A 21928-nucleotide genomic window follows, 5' to 3' on the forward strand; every position below is an offset into this window, starting at 1 on the left:
CAACATGTCATTTACACTTTACACTGTCAGTCAAGTATCAAGCGAGTACCAAATGTAGAGCAGGAGATCCCAAAGCATCGGTTCTTGTTAGTTACAACACTTTCAGCAGCCACAATTTGAAGCTCGTGCATGCATTTTGTTTAGTTTTTTGTGTGCTCCTATTTGGAAGTAAGCAGCAATTAATGTTTCATTTGGTTTCCTTACTTCTTTTTGTCTTAAAACAGCTACATAAAGAGGCAGATATAGCTACAGATTGTGGCATTTGCAGGATTATGATCAGGGAGCTGGCAGCTGTTTGCAAATAGTTGGAAGCAGCAGTGCTACCTGCTAACAGGCTTCATATACCTGCAAGATTCACCAGTGATGGAATTGTAGGAGGGAGGGGGGGGGGGTGTCTAATGTTGTTGCAATAAAATACAAAGCCTACCAGCTTCTGCTATTGAAAAAGTGATATGCAGAGAACTACAGACTAATATTAAGCAGTCACCTGATGGTGGCTGGCAGGATGCCCTTAAATCTGAAGTTTGTTTCATAGGGAAGTTTGTATGTAGCAAATGGCCAAAATAAAAATCCCATACTGATGTTGAACAGGTTTTAGGCACTGCCTTCTGCTGATATTGAGATGGAGCCAATGGACACTGCTTTTCCTCCTTGAGCAGTGGTACATCCATGGTTGAAATCTAGGCAGCTACAGAAGGGAAAGAAGTGGCTGATAGTTGTAAGCAGTGCTCGATTTGTGGCAGTACACACTGGTACACTCTACCGATATCTCTGACAAAAAGAAGTGTTAAAATAACGTATTAAGATGTCTACATTTCGGGGTTGTGGTAGGGGGGAGTCGAGTGGAAGGTCTAAACCAGACGTTTCATTGGTTCACTGATGATCTCAGCTGTAGATTCCTTGGCCTACATTACACTGTCCAAGTTATGAATAAAACGAATTAAAAACATGGAAACAGAAAATGTTCAGGGAGAAGAAATCATAATTTTGAGATTTGTCAAAAATTCTGTCTGAGATGGCAAAGGCCTTGTAAAATATGTTGAATGGAATGGATACTGCCTTCAAAAGAGATTATAAGTTTAAAAAATGGATAATGGAATGTAGTCAAATTAAACCAGGTAATGCTGAGAGCATCAGCTTACGAAAGATGAGACTAAAAGTATTGGATGAGTATTGTTATTTGGGCACAAAAGTAAGTGACCACGATCATAGTAAAGATGATATAAAATGCACGCTGATTACAGTAACAAAAGTATTTCTGAAAAGGAGAAATATTATTAACAGCAAATACAAACTTAAATACTAGGAGTTGTTTTCTGGAGGGATCTGTCTTTAGTGCAATCTTGTATGGAACTGAAACACTGATGGTGCAGACATGAAGAAAATAGAAGCTTTCAAAGTATGGTGCCAAAGAATAACATTGAACATTAGACAGATACATCGAATGAGTAATGAGGAGGTACTATTGGACTAAAACAAGGAATCCATTGCCCTTTGATAGGCCACATCCCGAGGCATAAAGGAACTGGCAATTTTAGTCAATCAAGTGTGTGTGTGTGTGTGTGTGTGTGTGTGTGTGTGTGTGTGTGTGTGTGTGCGCGCGCGCGCGCGCGCATGTGCGTGCGTGCAGAGGGGCGGGGGGGTTATTTGTAGAGCAAGACAAAAGGGACTACGGTAAGCAGATTCAAATGGGTACGAGCTGAAATAGTTATGCAGAGATGAAAAGGCTTGTACAGGACAGGCCAATGTGGAGGCCTGCTTTGAACCAGTGAAGGCAACAAATGCTGCCACCGCCACCACCAACTAAAGTTGTTCCAGACAGATCAAGTGTGCAGCACAGAGCAGAAATGAATTGCGCTCGAGTGGCAGTGTGTGTGCCAAATGAACGTTTATTTATTTATTCTTATATGCCAGGTGAAACTCTTAAGACCCCAGAAGAAAACTACCATCAGATTAACACAATAACTAATAATAATTTTTATGCTATAGGCTTATTTCAGCTCCATGGCCATTATCAAGGCATCTGCAAACATATGGACTTGTTATGAACATATTTGGGTCTACTTGTAACTAATAATAATTTTGTATTAATCTGTCATGGTACTTATGCCCATAAAACATTGTTAATACTGTCTGGAAGTAAGTACCACGTTATACATACAAAATTGTTATTAGTTACATTTAGATACAGACATATGCACAAATAACTCCATATTTGCAGAGAGCTTGATAATAGCCATGGAGCACAAAAAATAACATTGTAATAAAAAGTCTTTGAATACAGCAGCGTTTCGGCTTACTAAACGTATAATGTCCTTACAAGACATCTTAACATTACAGGCTTAGAAGAATCGGCTTACTAAACATATAATGTCCTTACAAGACATCTTAACATTACAGGCTCAGAAGAATTCAAAATACAACAAACCAGGCAGCAATTACAAAGAGTAAAAAAGTAAAAATATTAGTTGTGAACTGTCAAGTAATTGCAGCAAAGTCTAAGATTTCATGTCTTCAAGCAGAAATATTAGATCTAGCTATATCTGAAATGAATCTAACTGCAAACTCATGTCAAAAAGGGTAATCAGCATCAGAGGCCTTAGATTAATGATCACACGTTTCCAAAACTCATTACTGTTTCAAACAATGGATGCACAAATTTACAGGCAAATATCACTAACATCCTTCTGATGAAGAACATTAGAGCATATTTTAAGCATTCTATTTTTTTTCTTTAAATTACGTCTATGGTCACAAACTTTTCGTTAACAGGTTACCGATTTCGGTCAATAATGACCATCATCAGATCTGCAGCAAAAAATTAGAAAAAACATAAACATACTCGCAGATTGGCTACAGCTTAAAAACAATACATAGATCATAATGAAAGTACTTTTGACAACTATATGCATTTGTGCACTTATAAGTATGAAGAGGCATACCTGTTTTATAAAAACAACATCCTAATGTACTGCAGCCATAGTGGCCCCGTCAAATGTTAACTGCAGAATCAGCACCAGCATCGTCAAATATATATAAATGACATCATATGCATGGGTAATGTTGTCAGTAGCACTACTGTTCAAAACAAGCTGCCGTACAGTAGCCACAAGCTGTTTGTGTTGTAAGTTCACCAGATGTCGCTAATGTCGGCATACACTAGTTTTCAATAATTAATTGCACAGCAAAAATAAAGGGGGATACAATAGTTGATGTCTGTAATGAGCTCATAATGCACATAAGGCATTACAGTAATAAAAAGCAATGAAAAAGAACACGACGAAAGTAAGATTGTTAAAAAGAGGAATAGTTAAGAAACAGTAGTTGACATATGCTCTAGTGCCAATATTCTAGAAAACGACATAAATAATAAACACCTTTGACAGTGCACCGGATAATATAAAACAACCATAAAAGAAATCGCTAAAGAAGCCACAATGAAAGAAAACATAGTGTTGCACATAATCAGCGCTCTCTGTTAGCGTTAACACCAGAATTCTGCATAGGCCAGAAGTGGTTGGAGGAACGTGACCGCCAGAGGGCCCCTCGTACCTGCGGCACTGCGTTGCAAGAAAAGAATGATAAAATTCTGTAACAGTGCATGACCCAACTTATCTGGTTAATGCAGTCTATGAAATGAACAGAGAAGGAACAAGGAAACACTGGAGTCATGTGCAAAACATATGAAAACGAAGTAATATGAGAGGCACTCAGTACTAAATGAAACTGTCAACAAACTATAAATAACAGAGGCATGCAGTGATTAGAGTAAAACACGAGTGCCTCACGTATTACTTCATTTTATTACGTTTTACGCATGACTCTAGTATTTTCTTGTTCCTTCTCTGTTCATTTCATAGACTGCATTAAGCAGATAAGTTGAGTCATGCGCTGTTACAGAATTTTATCATTCTTTTCTTGCAACGCAGTGCCGCAGGTACGAGGGGCCCTCTGGCGGTCACGTTCCTCCAACCACTTCTAGCCTATGCGGAATTCTGGTGTTAGCGCTAACAGAGGGTGCTGATTATGTGCAGCACTGTGTTCTCTTTCATTGTGGCTTCTTTAGTGATTTCTTTTATGGTTGTTTTATATTATCCGGTGCACTATCAAAGGTGTTTATTATTTATGTCGTTTTCTAGAATATTGGCACTAGAGCATATGTCAACTACTGTTTCTTAACTCTTCCTCTTTTTAACAATCTTATTTTCGTCGTGTTCTTTTTCATTGCTTTTTATTACTGTAATGCCTTATGTACGCTATAAGCTCATTACAGACATCCACTATTGTATCCCCCTTTACTTTTGCTGTGCAATTAATTATTGAAAACTAGTGTATGGTGACATTAGCAATATCTGGTGAACTTACAACACAAACAGCTTGTGGCTACTGTACGGCAGCTTGTTTTGAACAGTAGTGCTACTGACAACATTACCCATGCATATGATGTCATTTATATATATTTGACGATGCTGGTGCTGATTCTGCAGTTAACATTTGACGGGGCCACTATGCTGCAGTACATTAGGATGTTGTTTTTATAAAACAGGTATGCCTCTTCATACTTAAAAGTGCACAAATGCATATATTTGTCAAAAGTACTTTCATCATGATCTATGTATTGTTTTTAAGCTGTAGCCAATCTGTGAGTATATTTATGTTTTTTCTCAGTTTTTGCTGCAGATCTGATGATGGTCATTATTAACCGAAACCGGTAATCTGTTAACAAAAAGTCTGTGACCATAGACGTAAATTAAAGGAAACTTATTGTATATACAGGTCACTGTTTTATTCGCGACAATGTCGCTGCTTGTGTAATTACAATGTTATTGGAGAAAAAGAAGCTTCTCTCAAAAAATTAACCAGCAACTTAAATAATAATAATAATAATAATAAACCACTCAAGCGAAACACCAAATATACTGCAAACAATAAACGTAGGTCAACATGTAGAATCTGTCTTCCTGTATTTCCAGAGTCTTGAAGACTGCATCACCTTGTTGACTAACAGCCAAGATTGGCTCCGTGAATTTTTCACTAACAGAATCCAGCATTTTATCAAGTGAGCCCCAAAGGAAGTGTAATAGGACCACGGACATTCTCAGTACACTTCAACAACTGATTACGTAGGGTCACACCAGTATTATCAAACAGTTCACTGAAGGTGTTTTCAATTACAGAAATGTATTTAAAAAAAGGTGAAATTAGGGTCTAAATTCTTCTCAATGACGAGGTCATTAGAGATGGAGAACATGCTCAGGTTCAGGATGGATGGCAAAAGAAATCTGCTGTGTCCATTTCAAAGGAACCGTCCCAACATTTGGCTTAACCAATTTGAAGAAACCATGGAACAATATGGATGGCCATATGGTGATTTGAACTGCTGTAATCATTAATGCAAGTCCACTGTCTTACTACAGTATCACTTTCCTTAGTGTAGGAAAATTATTGTTGCTGGGAAATCACCTGAAAATGCAGAGACACTTGGACAGAATTTCCACTTAGTGTGATGGATGGCAGCTCTCTCTAAATGTGGAAAAGGGCAAGATAATACCCATAACAAAGGTCCTGTCTGTTACGAATTACAAAATTACTGGTGAACACCAGATTATTTAAATATTTTGGAGCAATACTAAGGACTGGTATTTAACGGGAAAAACACAAAGTAACAGTAACATAGAATGTGAAAGAAAAATTTAGATTTGTTGAAAGGGCTATGAAAAGGAAAATGTACAACGAAGACACTACTGTGAACAGTTCTAGAATACTGCTCCAGTGATTTGAGTCCTTATCAGGTAGGTATGACAGCAGACAGTGGACAAATTTATAAAGATCCTGCAAGGATTGTATTGTAATGGTTACACACATATGAAAGTTAACAGAGATGACTGGTGGACATAACTGGGAATCTTTGAAAGAAAGGGAATGTTGGTGACATGAAGACCCTGCTGGGTAAATTCAGAGGACCACTACTAGCAGAACACTGTGTAACAAATCTGCTTCCACTACCATATAACTCAGGTAGGAATAATGACATTAAGTTGAGAGAGATTAGGATGTTTATGGAGACATTTTTTCCTTTGCTAAATACTTGTATAGGCATTTGTATTCAAATACAGAGAGATGTAACCAGGCACAATACGGCACTGCGGTCGGCAATGCCTACATAAGACAACAAGTGCCTGGCACAGTTGTTAGATCATTTACTACTACTACTACTACTACTACTACTACTACAATGGCAGGTTATCAAGATTCAAGTGAGTTTTAACATGGGGTTATAGTCAGCGCACGAGTGATGGGACACAGCATTTTCCTGGTAGCGAATAAATGGGGATTTTCCCGTACAACCATTTCACGAGTGTATCAGAAATCCGGTAAAACATCAAATCACAAACATTGCTGCAGCTGGAAAAAGATACTGCAAGAATGGGACCAACAACGACTGAAGAGAATCGTTCCATGTAACAGAAGTGCAATCCTTCTGCAAATTGCTGCAGATTTCAATGCTGGGCAATCAACAAGGTCACCGTGCAAATCGTTCAACAAAACATCATCGATATGGGCTTTCAGAGCCAAAGGCCCACTTGTGTAGCCTTGATGACTGCAAGACACAAACCTTTACACCTCACCTGGGCCCATCAACACCTAGTTTGGACTGTTGATTACTGGACACATGTTGCCTGGTCTGACGAGTCTCGTTTCAAATTGTATCAAGAGGATGGACGTGTATAGGTCTGGAGACAACCTCACGAATCCACTAACATGCATGTCAGCAGGGGACTGTTCAAGCTGGTGGAGGCTCTGTAATGGAGTTGTGACTCGTCGATCATTCAAAGTGCCGCCGCGCAATTACGCGCGTCCTCTACATGCAGCGCTGTCTGCCAGCCGTGCAGCAGCCACGCCACCTAAGCGGCCAGCCAGCCGGCCAGTGGCCGCTAGACTTGGACTCAGTGCTCATTCGAATGTTACTGTGTTCACATGTCTTGCTTGTCAACTTGCTCTGTGACTTATATGTGTTCTGTCCTTTGGAAATGTGTGTGTTCAACTTGACGTTATAACAATTGGCAACGAGGTAGTGGATTTTTCCTTTTCATCGTTGACCCACAGGTTTCCATGGCTACTGTCGAGCAACTATTGCAAGGCCTCATTGAACAGCAAACGCTTCTAACATCGGCGATTCGCAATTTCGCCGCGGAGTCAAATGCGGGGCATTTCTCATCGTTGGCTATACCTCCTTTTCCTCCTTACGACGAGACGGCGGAAGACTGGTCTGATTATGAAACACGTCTTCGACAGCACTTCTTGGCATTTCATGTCACGGACGAACAAACATGTAAGTCTCTGTTTCTTTCCTGGATTTAACCTCAAATGTATCAGTTGTTGTCGCAATTGGCTCCTTTGAAAGATCCTGCGTCTTTGTCCTTTGCTGAAATGTGCTCACTTCTCTCTGTCTATTTTCAAAAGCAAACGCATGTGGTAGCCTCTCGTGTTGCCTTTTATTGTTGTCAAAAACAACCACATCAATCCTATCAAGCTTGCGCTGCTGAACTTCACGGCCTCAGTCGAAAGTGTCAATTTGTTTCCGACGTTCACAAAGAATCCTATGCCGAGTCCATTGTACAGGATGCTATTATCCGGTCGGCGCCCGACAAAGAAGTTCGGCAACGTGCCCTTCAGTTAGCAAATCCGACTCTAGATGAAGTCCTCTCCATCGCGCAGTCTTTTGAAATTTCTCGCGCCGCTGGGGCGCAAATAGAGGCATGGGGTGATGTCGGGGAAATGCAACCTCTGTGCGCTGTTGACGACGCGTGGCCGGCCGATGTGGCCGCAGTGCGCTCCCACGCGCAGCCTCGGCCTAACCGTAAACAACCCGCTAAGAAACTGCAGCAAAACCCCCGGCAACTTCCTTCATGTCTGCGGTGTTTTAAGAAACATTCACGTGAGGATTGTCCCCAACATTGGGCTGTGTGTCACAATTGCAAAAAGAAAGGTCATGTGTCTTCCGTTTGCAAATCCGACCGCATACATGATGTTCATGAACATGACGCTGATTCTGATTCTGTGTTGTCTGTCAATTGCACTTCTTCCCTTTCAGGGAAGTTATTCCTCACTGTCCAAATCCTTGGTCGGGATGTTTGCATGCAGGTGGATACCGGTTCTGCTGCCACTATAATTAATTCTCAGATGTATCTTCAGTTGGGTTCTCCACTCCTATCACCTGTCACTCGGCAATTACGGACGTACAATAAACAGAATAATTCTCTCTTGGGACAATTTAATGCTGAGGTATCTTACAAATCTGTCGTTCGCACTGTTCCCATATTTGTGGTCGACCAGAGTAATGCAGAGAATCTTTTTGGTTTCGATGCCCTTCACGTTTTTGGGTTCTCCATAGATGACTCTGTCAATATCATCTCTGATGCTATTCCTTATGCTCAATTGGATTCCTTGTCGACGACATTTTCGTCCGTTTTTTCTCCTGGGTTAGGCCGTGCAAACGACTTTGAAGCTCATATCACTCTCAAACCCGCTGCTCGGCCTAAGTTTTTCCGGGCTCGGCACATTCCTGTGGCCTTTCGTGATCGGGTAAAAGGGGAGCTGGATCGTCTCACTACTTCAGGGGTCTTGCTTCCTGTCACTTCCAGTGAGTGGTCCTCTCCTGTCGTTGTCGTTGCTAAGCCAAATGGTGATATTCGTCTCTGTGGCGATTTCAAAGCCACTGCAAATGCTCAATGCCTCATTGACACTTACCCTATGCCCCGACCTGAAGAACTGTTCACTAAACTTGCTGGAGGCTAGTATTTTTCTAAAATTGACCTGTCAGAAGCTTATCATCAACTTCCTCCCGACACTGCCTCCCGGCAGTTTCTGGTCCTTAACACGCCTTTCGGCCTCTATCAATACCAATGCTTGCCATTCGGGGTTGCTAGTGCCCCTGCTCTCTTTCAGCGATTCTTGGAACAATTATTGCTCCCTGACCCTGGGTGTACCAATTACATGGACGATATTGTTGTCACTGGCTCCAGCACTGAAGAACATCTTTGGAATCTCCGCACACTTTTTCATGTCTTACAGACTGCCGGTCTTAAGTGTAATCTTCAGAAATCACAATTTCTTCAGGCATCTATCACGTACTTGGGGTTTCAACTCTGTCGGGATGTTATTCGTCCGCTTCAGCAAACTGTCGCTGCGATCGATGCCCTTCCTCGCCCTACATCTGTTAAGGAACTGCAGGCCTTCCTGGGGAAAATAGCATACTATCACAAGTTCTTACCGTCTGCTGCTTCGGTGGCTCAGCTGCTGCATCGCCTGTTGCATAAAAACGTACCTTTTCACTGGTCCGCGTCATGTGATGCGGCTTTCCAGAAATTGAAGACTATGCTGAAACAGGCCCCGTGCCTGGCTACTTATCGACCTGGCCAACATCTTGTTCTTGCCATGGACGCCTCTCAATACGGGGTCAGTGCATTCCTTGCGCACCGTTTTTCAGACGGCTGTGAACAACCCATTGCTTATGCCTCCAAAACGCTCACGGATGCCCAACAAAAGTATTCTCAAATTGAAAAAGAAGCTTTGGCCATTATTTATGCTCTTCATAAGTTTGGTGTTTTTCTCTATGTATCTAAATTTCACCTTGTTATGGATCACAAACCACTTGTTTCCTTATTTCATCCATCATCGTCACTTCCCGACAAGACTGCACACCGCCTCCAGTGTTGGGCTCTTTACTTGTCTCGTTTCAATTATGAGATTCATTTCCGCCCGACGGCTCAACATGCGAATGCTGATGCACTGTCTCGCCTTACCATGGGTCCTGATCTGGCATTCGATAAGGACGAACTTTTGTGTTTCCATCTGCATGTTGCCGAGCAGCGGGTTGTGGACAGATTCCCCATCACAGGGGACTGGCTGGCAGCGGCTACGGGTTCTGACCCTACCCTCTCCCGGGTTTTACGCTGTATTCAGAAGGGTTGGCCAGATCGTTTGTCCGCTAAGGCTTCTGACCCGTTGCGGAACTACTACGCATTGCGCTACCGCCTCATGGCTAGGGATGGTGTTTTCCTCCTTTCCACCGACAATGCTTAGCCGCGTGTTGTGGTACCTGCGTCTTTGTGTGCTTCGGTCTTGTGCCTCCTTCACCAAGGCCACTGGGGTGTGTCTCGCACAAAATCTCTGGCGCGCCGTCATGTGTACTGGCCTGGGATCGACTCTGAAATAGCACACATGGTCGGTGCCTGCGGCCCTTGTGCGTCACAGGCCGTCGCCCCGAAGTCATCTTCGTGACCGTGGCCTTCGCCTGAGACGCCCTGGGAGCGCATTCATGCTGACTTCGCGGGACCTTTTGTAGGTACTTATTGGCTCCTTGTAATTGACACCTACTCTAACTTTCCTTTCATTGTCCGTTGCACGTCGCCTACCACCGTGGCAACCACAAGTGCTCTCGCCCGCATTTTTTCTTGGAAGGTCTTCCCTCTACTCTTGTTACTGATAATGGTCCGCAATTTGCCTCTTCCGATTTTGCGGATTTTTGTGCTTGTCACGGCATTATGCATGTCACGGAACCTCCATTTCATTCACGATCAAACGGTGAGGCTAAACGACTGGTCCACACATTTAAGGCTAAGATGTGGAAACTCCTGACCTCTTCTGCTGCTGATGATGCGCTTCTCCAGTTTCTGGCTTCTTACCGTTTCACCCCCATGGGTGACCACAGCCCGGCTGAGCTCTTACATGGGCGACAGCCCCACACGCTACTTCATCTTCTGCAGCCTTCCACCTCACGGCCGTGGGTGCCTTCACTTGGCCAGTTCACCGCAGACGACCTTGTCTGGGTACGGGGATATGGCAGGTGGCCAAAATGGAGTCCGGGCCGTATCTTACGACACCGTGGCCGACGCCTGTATGAAATCCAGATGGACACTGGTGTTGCAGTGCATCATTCGGACCAGCTTTGGCCGCATGTGCCAGCAACGCCTGTTCCGAATGCTGCTACACCACCTTCGGCTCTACCTGACGCTCGGGATCTTGGCATCTCTCATTACTCACAATGCAGCCCCCTCACTGTCATCTCGGTGCCAGTACAAGAACGGACGCCACCAGGAGACGTGCCCATGCAGGAACCGGACGACCATCATCTGCCGAAGCCAATCTACTCGCCCCCTTCTCCTACGGACGCTGACACATCGCCCATGTCTCCTGTCATATCAACTGGGCTTGCCGCAACGGGCAGATTGGTGCACGGGGCCCCAGCAGATTCGACCCCTACGTCTCCTGTCATCTCGACCCGTTATCACTGGGGACACTTCTGCCCGTACGGGAAGCCTCCTCCTCGAGACTTTATGGCCAGCCAAACAATGCCTATGGACGTTAGCAATCTACAGGCCACCTCCATCAAGACCAGTGAAAAAATTTCGAAGGGGGGAAAAAGTGTTGTGACTCGCCGATCATTCAAAGTGCCGCCGCGCAATTACGCGCATCCTCTACATGCGGCGCTGTTTGCCAGCCATGCAGCAGCCACGCCACCTAAGCAGCCAGCCAGCCAGCGGCCGCTAGACTTGGACTCAGTGCTCATTCGAATGTTACCGTGTTCACATGTCTTGCTTGTCAACTTGCTCTGTGACTTATATGTGATGTGTCGTTTGGAAATATATGTGTTCAACTTGACGTTATAACAAATGGTGTGGGGCATGTGCAGTTGCAGTGATATGATACCCCTGATACATCTAGATACAACTCGGACAGTTGACACGTACGTAAGCATCCTGTCTGATCACCTGCATCCATTCGCATCCATTCTGCATTCCGACGAACTTGGGCAATTCCAGCAGAACAATGCGACACCCCACACATCTAGAATCGCTACAGAGGTGGCTCCAGAAAACTTTTCTGAGTTTAAACACTTCTGCTGCCCAGCAAATTCCCCAGACATGAACATTATTGAGCATATCTGGGAAGCCTTACAACATGCTGTTCGGAAGAAATCTCCACCCCCTCTTATTCTTACGGATTAATGGACAGTCCTGCAGGATTCGTGGTGTCAATTCCTTCCAGCACTACCTCAGACATTAGTTGAGTCCTTGCCATGTTGTGTTGCAGCACTTCTGTATGCTCGCAGGGCCCCTACATGATATTAGGCAGGTGTACCATTTTCTTTGCCTCTTCAGTGTATGTGAATGTAATACAGCAGAAAACTGCTGTGGTTCGTACAAAATGCCCTCTGCCACATACTACACTGAAGTGACAAAAGTCATATGATACCTCCTGATATGGCGTCAGACCTCCTTTTGCCCAGCGTAGTACAGCAACTCAGTGTGGCATGAGCTCAACAGACTACTGAAACTCCCCTCCAGGAATATTGAGCCATGCTGCCTCTATAGCTGTCCATATTTGCGAAAGTGTTGCTGGTGCAGGATTTTGTGCATGAACCAATCTCCCAATTATGTCCAACAAATGTTCGTTGGGGTTCCCTTCTGATGATATTGGTGGCAAAATCATTTGCTCTGTTTGTCCAGAATGTTCTTCAAACCACTTGCAAACAACTGTGGCCCAGTGACAAGGTGCACTGTCATCTATAAAAATTCCACCATTGTCTGGGAACATGAAGTCCATGAACAACTGCATATGATCTCCAAGTAGTTGAATACAACCATTTCCAGTCAACGATCAATCTATTCCATGTAAACACAACCCACATCATAATGGAGCCACCACCAGCTTGCACAGTGCCTTGTTGACAACTTCGAGTCCAGAGCTTTGAGGGCCTGCACCAACACTAACCCTACTATCAGCTCTTACCAACTGAATTGAGACTCATCTGACCGAGCCACAGTTTTCCAGTCATCCCAGGTCCAACCGATATAGTCATGAGCCCAGGAGAGGCACTGCGGGTGATGTCGTGTTGTTAGCAAAGGTGCTTGCATCAGTAGTCTGCTGCCACAGCCCACTAACATTAAATTTCACCATCGGATACGTTCCCCGTATGCACCACATTGATTTCTGTGGTTATTTCAAGCAGTTTTGTCTATATGTTAGCACTGATAATTTTACGCAAATGCTGCTGCTCTCAACTGTCAGCAACTGTGTTGCCATGGTGAGAGGTAATGCCTGAAATTTGATACTCTCAGCACACTCTTAACACTGTGGATCTCTGAATAATGAATTCCCTAATGATTTCTGAAATGGAATGTCCCATTCATCTAGCTCCATCTACTATTCCATGTTCAAAGTCTGTTTATTTCCCCGAGTACAAATGACAGCTCCGTCAATGTACTGCCCTTTTATACCTTGTGTTCATGATACTACTGCTATCTGTATATGTGCATATCGCTCTCCCATTACTTTTGTCACCTCAATGTAGAAGACTTTAATTGTTTTCCACTTTGCGTATTACAAATGTCAGCTGTGAGGTCTAACTACACATAGAATGTGTAAAATAAGGGAAAGGCAACTACTCGCCTTTAGCGGATGAATGTATGGAGCACAGGAAGTTGCAGTGGCCACAGGAGTGTGCATTCGTGTGTGTGTGGTTGTGCATACTTTTGCTAAAAAGAGAGCTAGTGCTCAAAAGCTAGTGGGACTGTCATTTTCTCTTACATGTTTCTGTGCTCCAAGCATCGATATGCTATACCTGAGTGTTGCCTTCTTCTTATTTTACATACTCCTCCATCCCAGAATTTCTCACCATACTTCAGACAGTGCAAATTTCTGATGAAATTACAATCAATTCAGTGTTCTGGTTATTCCTAGTAACTTAACTACCACAACCGGACCAGTAATCACCTAAACATGATTAATAACCACATAGCGAAATGGAGGCATGAAATGTCATTAAATCTACACTTTTATTTTATCATATATCTAAAAACAAAGATTATGTAACTTACCAAACGAAAGTGTTGGTACGTTGATAGAGACAACAACAAACACAAACGCACACACAAAATTCAAGCTTTCCCCCCTCCTTAGGGGGGAAAAAAGGACAGGTATACACTCACACTTTTATTTTATCATCATTAATGTTGCCAAAAGCATGAAGAAACAGGAATGAATCTTACAACAATGAGTTATTACAGTATAGTAGGAAAAAATTGGGAGGATATGACTATAAATTTTTAAGAACAGTTACTGACCTGGAAGGAATTGATATCTTTTGTCGTTTTCAATTTGGCTAATTGTTCATCATAACGTGCAAAAGTTTGTGCTCGCTTGTCTTGGTAAGCTAAAACTTTTTCACAGTAACCAGCAACTCTCATCCGAGTTTCGCTCACTTCATCCTATGACATAAATTTCAAATTTAGATTGTACAACTAAAGAAGTTACGGTAATAAATAAAGCAAAAAACACACACACACACACACCAAAGAATGTGAATTAATTTATGCCATGTGCATCAGAGCTCAATGAACTGAGCTCACAGGTTTCAGCAATTTTTTATAGACTGGAAGCAGCTCTTGCAAAAATAATGAAGCGGAAATGGTATGCTAACAGGTACAAATATTACACTGACAATTTCACACAATTTTTTGTTTGAAAAGCTTACCATTTAGTACTGTAAAGTAGTCTTGTCTCAACATGAAATTTAAAAATACTATTTCACAAAAATTACTTCAAAGACTTTACAACTATGACACACACACACACACACACACACACACACACACACACACAGTGTGTAAGTAATGACAACGGTTAGTACCACCTGACAATGCAAAAGGGCCAATAAAACTTCATTAAATAATAGAAAACAATACAGAAATTTTGGATTTTGCTGTGCAAAAATACAGCCAAAACAACTGTTATACTGCGACAAGTTTTTTGACATCTTCCACATCTCTATTCATCAGGGCACAGTCACATTATACACGGCCATCAGCTAACATTTCTCTGTTTTGGATTTGGACAAAATTTAAACCTCCAACTTACTCAGAGTACTGTTATCACAGGCTTCCCAATGTGTAAGTATGACCAGAGGGAAGCTCTATAATTACAAAATATGCATGATTTTGCACTTCTTCTTGATATGCACTCATATCTGTTACTTATTATTCACACATTTAACTTTCAACATGACAGCTCAAACAACAAGGTGTTAGCACAGAAAATTTGTTACCCTCAAGTGGTGCCTAATACCATAAGGAATAAGTGTTAGTTTATTCAAAATGATGAACTTTGTATTTGTACAACTTCTCAGGAAGGATTATATTCTCTTCATTAAGAAATACACTATAGATGTCCACTTTCATCACACGGTTGTCCAAAGAAATCACAAGCCAAAATCTGTGAAGAATATTTGCTGCACCATTGACATCACATGTCACAACATGCACACCATAGATTGACTGTACACATGCAACACGTGATGAGAAAGGGACCCTGATGAGTAATTTCCCTGTTTGTACTTTGTAGCTATAAGGAACACTAATAAATGTAGAAATGGAGGCCAAAACAGCTTATGCTGCTGTTACATATATCTCCAAATCACAATGTAATCCCTTTCATTTTCTGTTTAAGAACACAATTCTACAATATTTGCTCTGAAAATTTTATAACTTGAATATTTATACATGTTGATGACTTTGTTACACAATTAGCAAAATAATTATATCCTCCAAATATTAGCAATATCTTGTTCCTTTGTTTATCTTTACTTTGATTTACTACTTTAAAAACCAAACAAGAAATGAACTAATGTAAATAATTCTGAAGCTCACACTCAGCTGTGCTGCATGTTCGAATAGTAAGAATACATCCCAACACTTCCATAATGCAAGAACAGAGTGTGAGTTAATATACCAGTGTTAAAGACATAAAATGTCAAATAGTTAACTCAGTGCATAATTAAACTATGAAATTTGAAGCCCTAACCCACACTACACAACCAAAAAAAAAAAAAAAAAATCCAGATCATCATTATATCGTGTAACTTCCTAAATTTTAAAATATTACCTTTGAAATGGAGAAGTCTATTCTCACGTAAATGATCACCATCAGAAACAGAAGGTAAAATGCCACAATTACAAGAAGAGGTTCCTGCAGCATGAATATACGTGGGAATCTGTACTGGAGCTGGAAACAACAACACCGATTAGGGCCACACAAATGAAGCAAGCTTTGCATTAACATTAATGTAGACTTAATTTTTTTTCCGGCATTCCTGTCAGTCCAAATATCGTGCAGTGTTAGCAAATGACATTAGAGGGGAAAAACACCACTCTAGTTCAATAGGGAAACAGGAAAAACGAAAATGAGAGGAAGGCTGGGACATTCATGTGATAAAGAAAAGGAAAATTCACTCCTTGACTTACTGTAAATGCATGGTATTAGGAAGGAGTGGAATTCAAATCCCATAGGTCCAATTAAGGTGTCAAAAATCAATAGTTCAAAGATTACACATAACCCTCAATGACATCATAGTGTCCCTATGAAAGCCAGAAAGGCAGGAAAAAGGGGCCAGGAAACATATTATTCAAGAAACCGAATATGGTTTCATGTGCAAAATTTCACTCATTTTTGGAATAGATGACTTATAGCAGTTCACAGAGTTATTTCTGTTATCCAAACATTTGCCAATTCTGCCTCGAGTATCCTTGCACTACAAAGTACAATGAATTTTATCACTGGAGAGCTACAAGACTAGCAAAAATATGGGAATAAATGTTCTACATATAATTTGTGTTCAATAAAATTAACGCTAACCTTGAAATCCTGAATATGATTTTCTACTAAATTTTTCTTCCGCCACGTAATTACTGGTCTCCCGTTTGTATCCAGATAGGTAAAGTGGTGGGAATCCGGCATAGTTTCTACGGGATATGGAGTGTATTTTTCAATATTATGCGATCCTTCAGGTAGTATGACCTTGGTTGTCACTTCATCCACAACCATATCATCAAAAACATGGTCTATAAAACGCATTTTCAGCAAATAGTCATCTCCTGAAATTAGAAATTAAAATATATTTTTTCATCAGTACAGTTTTCAGTTAGTAATAAGACGTAAACACTTCACAAAAATAATTATGCTATGAAAAATTAATGTTGGCATATTTTTAAAATTAATTTTTTGTGGGGATCCACAGACCCAACATGTTTTGAGAATGAAAAAGTGGCCCAAGTAGGTTATCTGCTTATTACCCATGCAGTTGGCCAATTGCAACCTTGGGTCCTTTTTTAGCACCTCTAATATCTTCAAAAATGGTGACACTGTTTTATACATCAATTGTCTACAAATTCTCACATATACATTTACAATTTAAGCTTCACACTTTGTTTCACATTCTAACACATTGCTGGTACATGTGGACAGGTATAAATCATATTTCTGTGCAAATGTGGCACAAAAACAGTACAATAGTGTACATGATTACTTCTGTTAGCTGAGACAGACAGACTAGGTACAGCTGTTGTAGTATGACCAAAGATGTTTAGAATCCCATCTGTGCATGACCGATAACATTAAGCACTACTGGTGCAATATTCACTGACATTATGTTTGTTATGCTATCTTATTAAAAACAGAGGACCAAAACTCATACATCGTATGTCATGCCACATGTAATATCGAAACCACAAAACAAAGTATGAATTACAAAAGAGTATATCAGTCTATAAAATAAAACAATAGAGATGCATCAAAAATTGTGTCATGTGTTACATTAGAACCAGTGATAGATTACATGTCACTGTATCTTTTATGGAGTGTTATAATAAAGCTGGAAAACCAAAGCTGGATTACACCACGTCAGTACAGTTATTCCAACAATATATTACAGTACAGATGTTTGAACCTATACGTGTTATGTGAAGGAAAAGGGACCTACTTTGGATTGCCTGTATGGGTCATCTAAATTACTGTACAACTTGATGCGAAACGGAAGTAGAAGTTACAAGAAAATAGCCTCATTTAGAGCTCATACATCAGGTCTCGTGTACACATACAAGTGTAACATTATTTTCATGTTAAAAGCACTAAAAACATGCCAGACTCTCTCATGGGGCATATTAGTCAGACTAAAAACTAAAATTTTCATAAGCAAATTATTAACAGGATGAACAGAATACTTTAAACCAACATAAACATTCATACATCATACACTAAGTTGAAGTTCTAGTACATCATACATACATAAAATATCCAAATTCCACATACCATATTTACCCAATTATAATACTAAATTTTTTCCCATACCTGTCATTCGAAAAATATCGAATCATCTTATATTCGCAGATTAAACTATTGCTGCTGGGGTCAAAGTTTTTACATTGTTTAATAATTTAATATTGGGGTCACCTTACATTTACTGATGAAGCTTTGGCTGTTGAGGTTTTGTACAAATTTACTTCGAACAATCCCAAAGGGTAGGGCATATCAAACAATACTTATGCTTGAACAGATTCTAGATTCCACACTACACCGAAGTGCTTGATACAGTATCGACCTTGCTCGATTAATCATGTGACTTTTGACTTGCTACACTAGTGCAAGAGATACAAGAGAAACTATGAACTATATAGCCAGTGCTACAATAAAAAAATTCTGCTTAAAATTGAAAATTTTGTAAAACACAAGAGGAAATAACATTAAATTTTACCAACTTACAAACTTTTATTGTATTCGAACAGGTTTGCGATAGTTCTCATACATGTATGGATACTGCATACATAAATTTATACTGTTTTTTTAAGTAAAGGTAACAATCACAGACAAAAATCTTATCATTCAAAAATCATTACTTGATTCTGAGCCCATGAAAATATTTTATTTGGTTATGAGAAACTAACAAGCGGGTTGACAAACGAGAATTTCAGTCACTGTAAATGTATTAGAGAACCGGAGAAAATTGTTAACAACTTTGTATCTGATTTAGGACAATATGACACTGAGATGAAATGAGAAGGAAAAATTAACACAGAATGAAATGTCTAGCAAATGAAATAAATCATATTAAACTGACTGTCACTGTTGTCGCAAGAACAGATTACAGAGATTACAGTGGGAAGACCTGTTATGAAGATAGTACCAACAGACATTACTAGATTGCAGGACGATCAAAACTTTGATAATTGGATTGAATACTGACTGCCATCTTTTATTTATGTATTAGTTGCTGTTTGCACATATGACCTGCAACCTAGAAGACATTGCTGTCCATGTTTCACTGTTGCTCAAGCACAGCGCTACAGAAAGTTAGAGAGATAACGGAGACCCAGCTTGACCGAAAGCTACTATACATGTGGGGATGGGAATGTTGAGCAGGCAGAAATTTCGTCGTACAGCCAACCATGAAAATATATACTCTGCTTACTTTGGCTTTTTATGAATGTATACCACATTTAAACTGCATTTTGCCTAAATCCATTTGCTCTCGGAATCGAACTGACTTCAAATTTGGGCAAATCTCAACAATAGCATATATGTTGGCAGGAGAAGCAAAAAGTCTAGATGGTGCCAGTGGCTTACTTATGTGTTTCGTACAGCAATGTTGTCTACACTCACTATGAAATATGACAGCGACAACTGGGAATATGTCACCTGCTGGTTCCACACAGCCAATGAAAGAGTGGTGGGCAGACGATATGTTTAGAAGTAAGACACATTGTAACATTCTCATGTCAGTATAGAAGTGAAATTCGCTATGTGTGTAAAAAACGGCTGTGTTCTTGGGTCCCACAGTAACCACAACCTCAAAATGACAACATATTTAGAAGAAATAGCCAAATATTTGTGAGAATGGAGAAATTAGTTCCACAGCTGTCCTGTTAGGATGAGGATTAAAAATAGTGTCACCACAGACAAGAGACTAAGCACACAAAAAAGACAGTGAAGATAAAAATTAATTTAACAATTTCTTTTGTTCATTTTATTTCTCCGTGTATTATCAAAATGCAGACAACCAATAAATGGCTTAAATTTAGAAGAGATGCAATGTTAGCTTTTTAGACAGATCCCATACACCACAGAAGTTTGTAAATCTAATTAGTCAGAAGACGTTAAAAAATAATTTTTTCTCAAAAAAGGAGATAGGGGGGGGGGGGGGGGGGAGAGAGAGAGAGAGAGAGAGAGAGAGAGAGAGAGAGAGAGAGAGAGAGAGGGGGGGGAGAAGGGGGGAGGGGGGAGAGAGGGGAGGGAGCTGTCTTATACTCAGGTAAATATGGTAACACTTATATGGTGCTATAGTGCTGTAAGAAAGAAAATGTACAAATCTTTCTAATGCACGGTCGAACACCTGTTTCTAATGCATGAAGGGCACAGTTTTTTTCCCCCCTACCAAATCTATAATATTGATGGTTTTCAGCTCTGGAACATCCCTTTCATTATAGATAATTTAGCCCCCCCCCCCCCCCCCCACACACACACACACACTATACCTGTACTTTAATATTATCATCATCTTAAATGTACAGGGTTCCTCCACCTGTGACTATAATCCCACCTTCTCTAAACATTTATTCAATTCATTTATTTTTAAGATCATCAAGAACTTTGAATTGTGTAGTACTTATATGTCTATAGCCCTGGACAATTGTTCACTTGGTTCACAGACTTTAAAGATCTGTGATTTCCATATACAATTACTGTAACTTCTGTAAGCTCATAATGTTATCTTACTATCTAAATTTAGCTAGGTTATTTTACCAGTATTATAACACTGCTTCTCCTCATGAATTTAGCTATTTTGTAGCTGTTATATATATGTGAATTGCTTATGTAAAAGTAAAGGCACCCAGAAGTTACAATACTAAAATAATAATGCAGGCAAAATAACACAGCTAAGTTGAGGCAGTAAAATAACATTACAGGCTGACGTTAAGTTACGGTATTGTACATGGAAATCACAGTTCTTTTAAGTCTATGAACCAAATGAATAATTGAGGAATAGTGGACATTTTAATCCCAGAAAAAAACAGTGCAGGTAAGTTAATATTATAATTTTAATAAAAGTCTGGGCCTTTAGATGTAAAAGTATTATACAATTCACAGTTCTTAAAGATTAGAAAATTAATAAATTTAATAAATATTTGGGGAAGACGGGATTATAGTTACGGGTGAAGGGATCCAGTACATTAAGATAATGATGTTACTGAATGTACAAGTATATTCTCTCTCTCTCTCTCTCTCTCTCTCTCTCTCTCTCTCTCTGTGTGTGTGTGTGTGTGTGTGTGTGTGTGTGTGTGTGTGTGTGTGTGTGTGTGTGTGTGTGTAGGATGGGGGGGGGGGGTGTAGGAGGGAGTGAAAGGGGTGAACATTGGGGGATGTTCCAGAATTGATAATCATCAATATTATAGTGCTGACAGAGCTGTGTAATAGTTGTGTAAATTTGAGAAGTATTCAATAAAGTGAAATATAATCTATCACTGGTTGAAATGTACCACATGACATATTTTTGCTAATTCCTATTGTTTTACTTCATAGACTGTCTGGCACATCTCATTAAAAGACCTGACATAATCTTCTGTAATTCAGACTTTGTACCACAATTTTGTATGTTAATGTGGTGGAGCATACAATGTATGAGTTTCGGTCCTCTGTTTTTAATAAAATAGGACATGTGAGAATAAAAAACATAATATGCCAGTGAGTAATGCACCAGTAGCCTACTTAATGTTTTTGATCCTCCACAGATAGGATTCTAAATCTTTTTGGTCATACCATAACAACTGTACCTATACTATGATATGACAGGTTTCTGTTTCGGCTAATGGACGTAATCATGTACACTATTGTACTGTTCTTGTGCCACATGCACACAAAAATATGATGTATGCCTGTCCACATGTATCAGCAACACACAGAATGTGAAATGAAGCATGAAGCTTAAAATATGTAAGTAATTTGGGTTAAGAAGTAGATGTATATATGAGAGCTTGTAGACAATTTATGTACAAACCAATGTCTCCATTTCTGAACATATTAACAGGTGCCTGAAAAT

General features: G+C 40.3%; 1 protein-coding gene across 1 annotated transcript in view; it reads right to left on the reverse strand.

The window, feature by feature from the left end:
• Positions 1 to 21928, reverse strand: part of LOC124556484 (dolichyl-diphosphooligosaccharide--protein glycosyltransferase subunit 1) — a 98266-nt gene that overhangs the window by 17174 nt on the left and 59164 nt on the right. The window contains exons 6-8 of the mRNA XM_047130439.1: positions 16696 to 16934; positions 15946 to 16065; positions 14130 to 14273 (exon numbers count right to left, since the gene is read on the reverse strand). Of these exons, the coding sequence (XP_046986395.1) occupies positions 14130 to 14273; positions 15946 to 16065; positions 16696 to 16934 (503 nt within the window). The remainder of the gene's footprint in view (positions 1 to 14129; positions 14274 to 15945; positions 16066 to 16695; positions 16935 to 21928) is intronic.

The sequence above is a fragment of the Schistocerca americana genome, chromosome X, assembly GCF_021461395.2.
Source record: "Schistocerca americana isolate TAMUIC-IGC-003095 chromosome X, iqSchAmer2.1, whole genome shotgun sequence".
Lineage (NCBI taxonomy): Eukaryota > Metazoa > Arthropoda > Insecta > Orthoptera > Acrididae > Schistocerca > Schistocerca americana.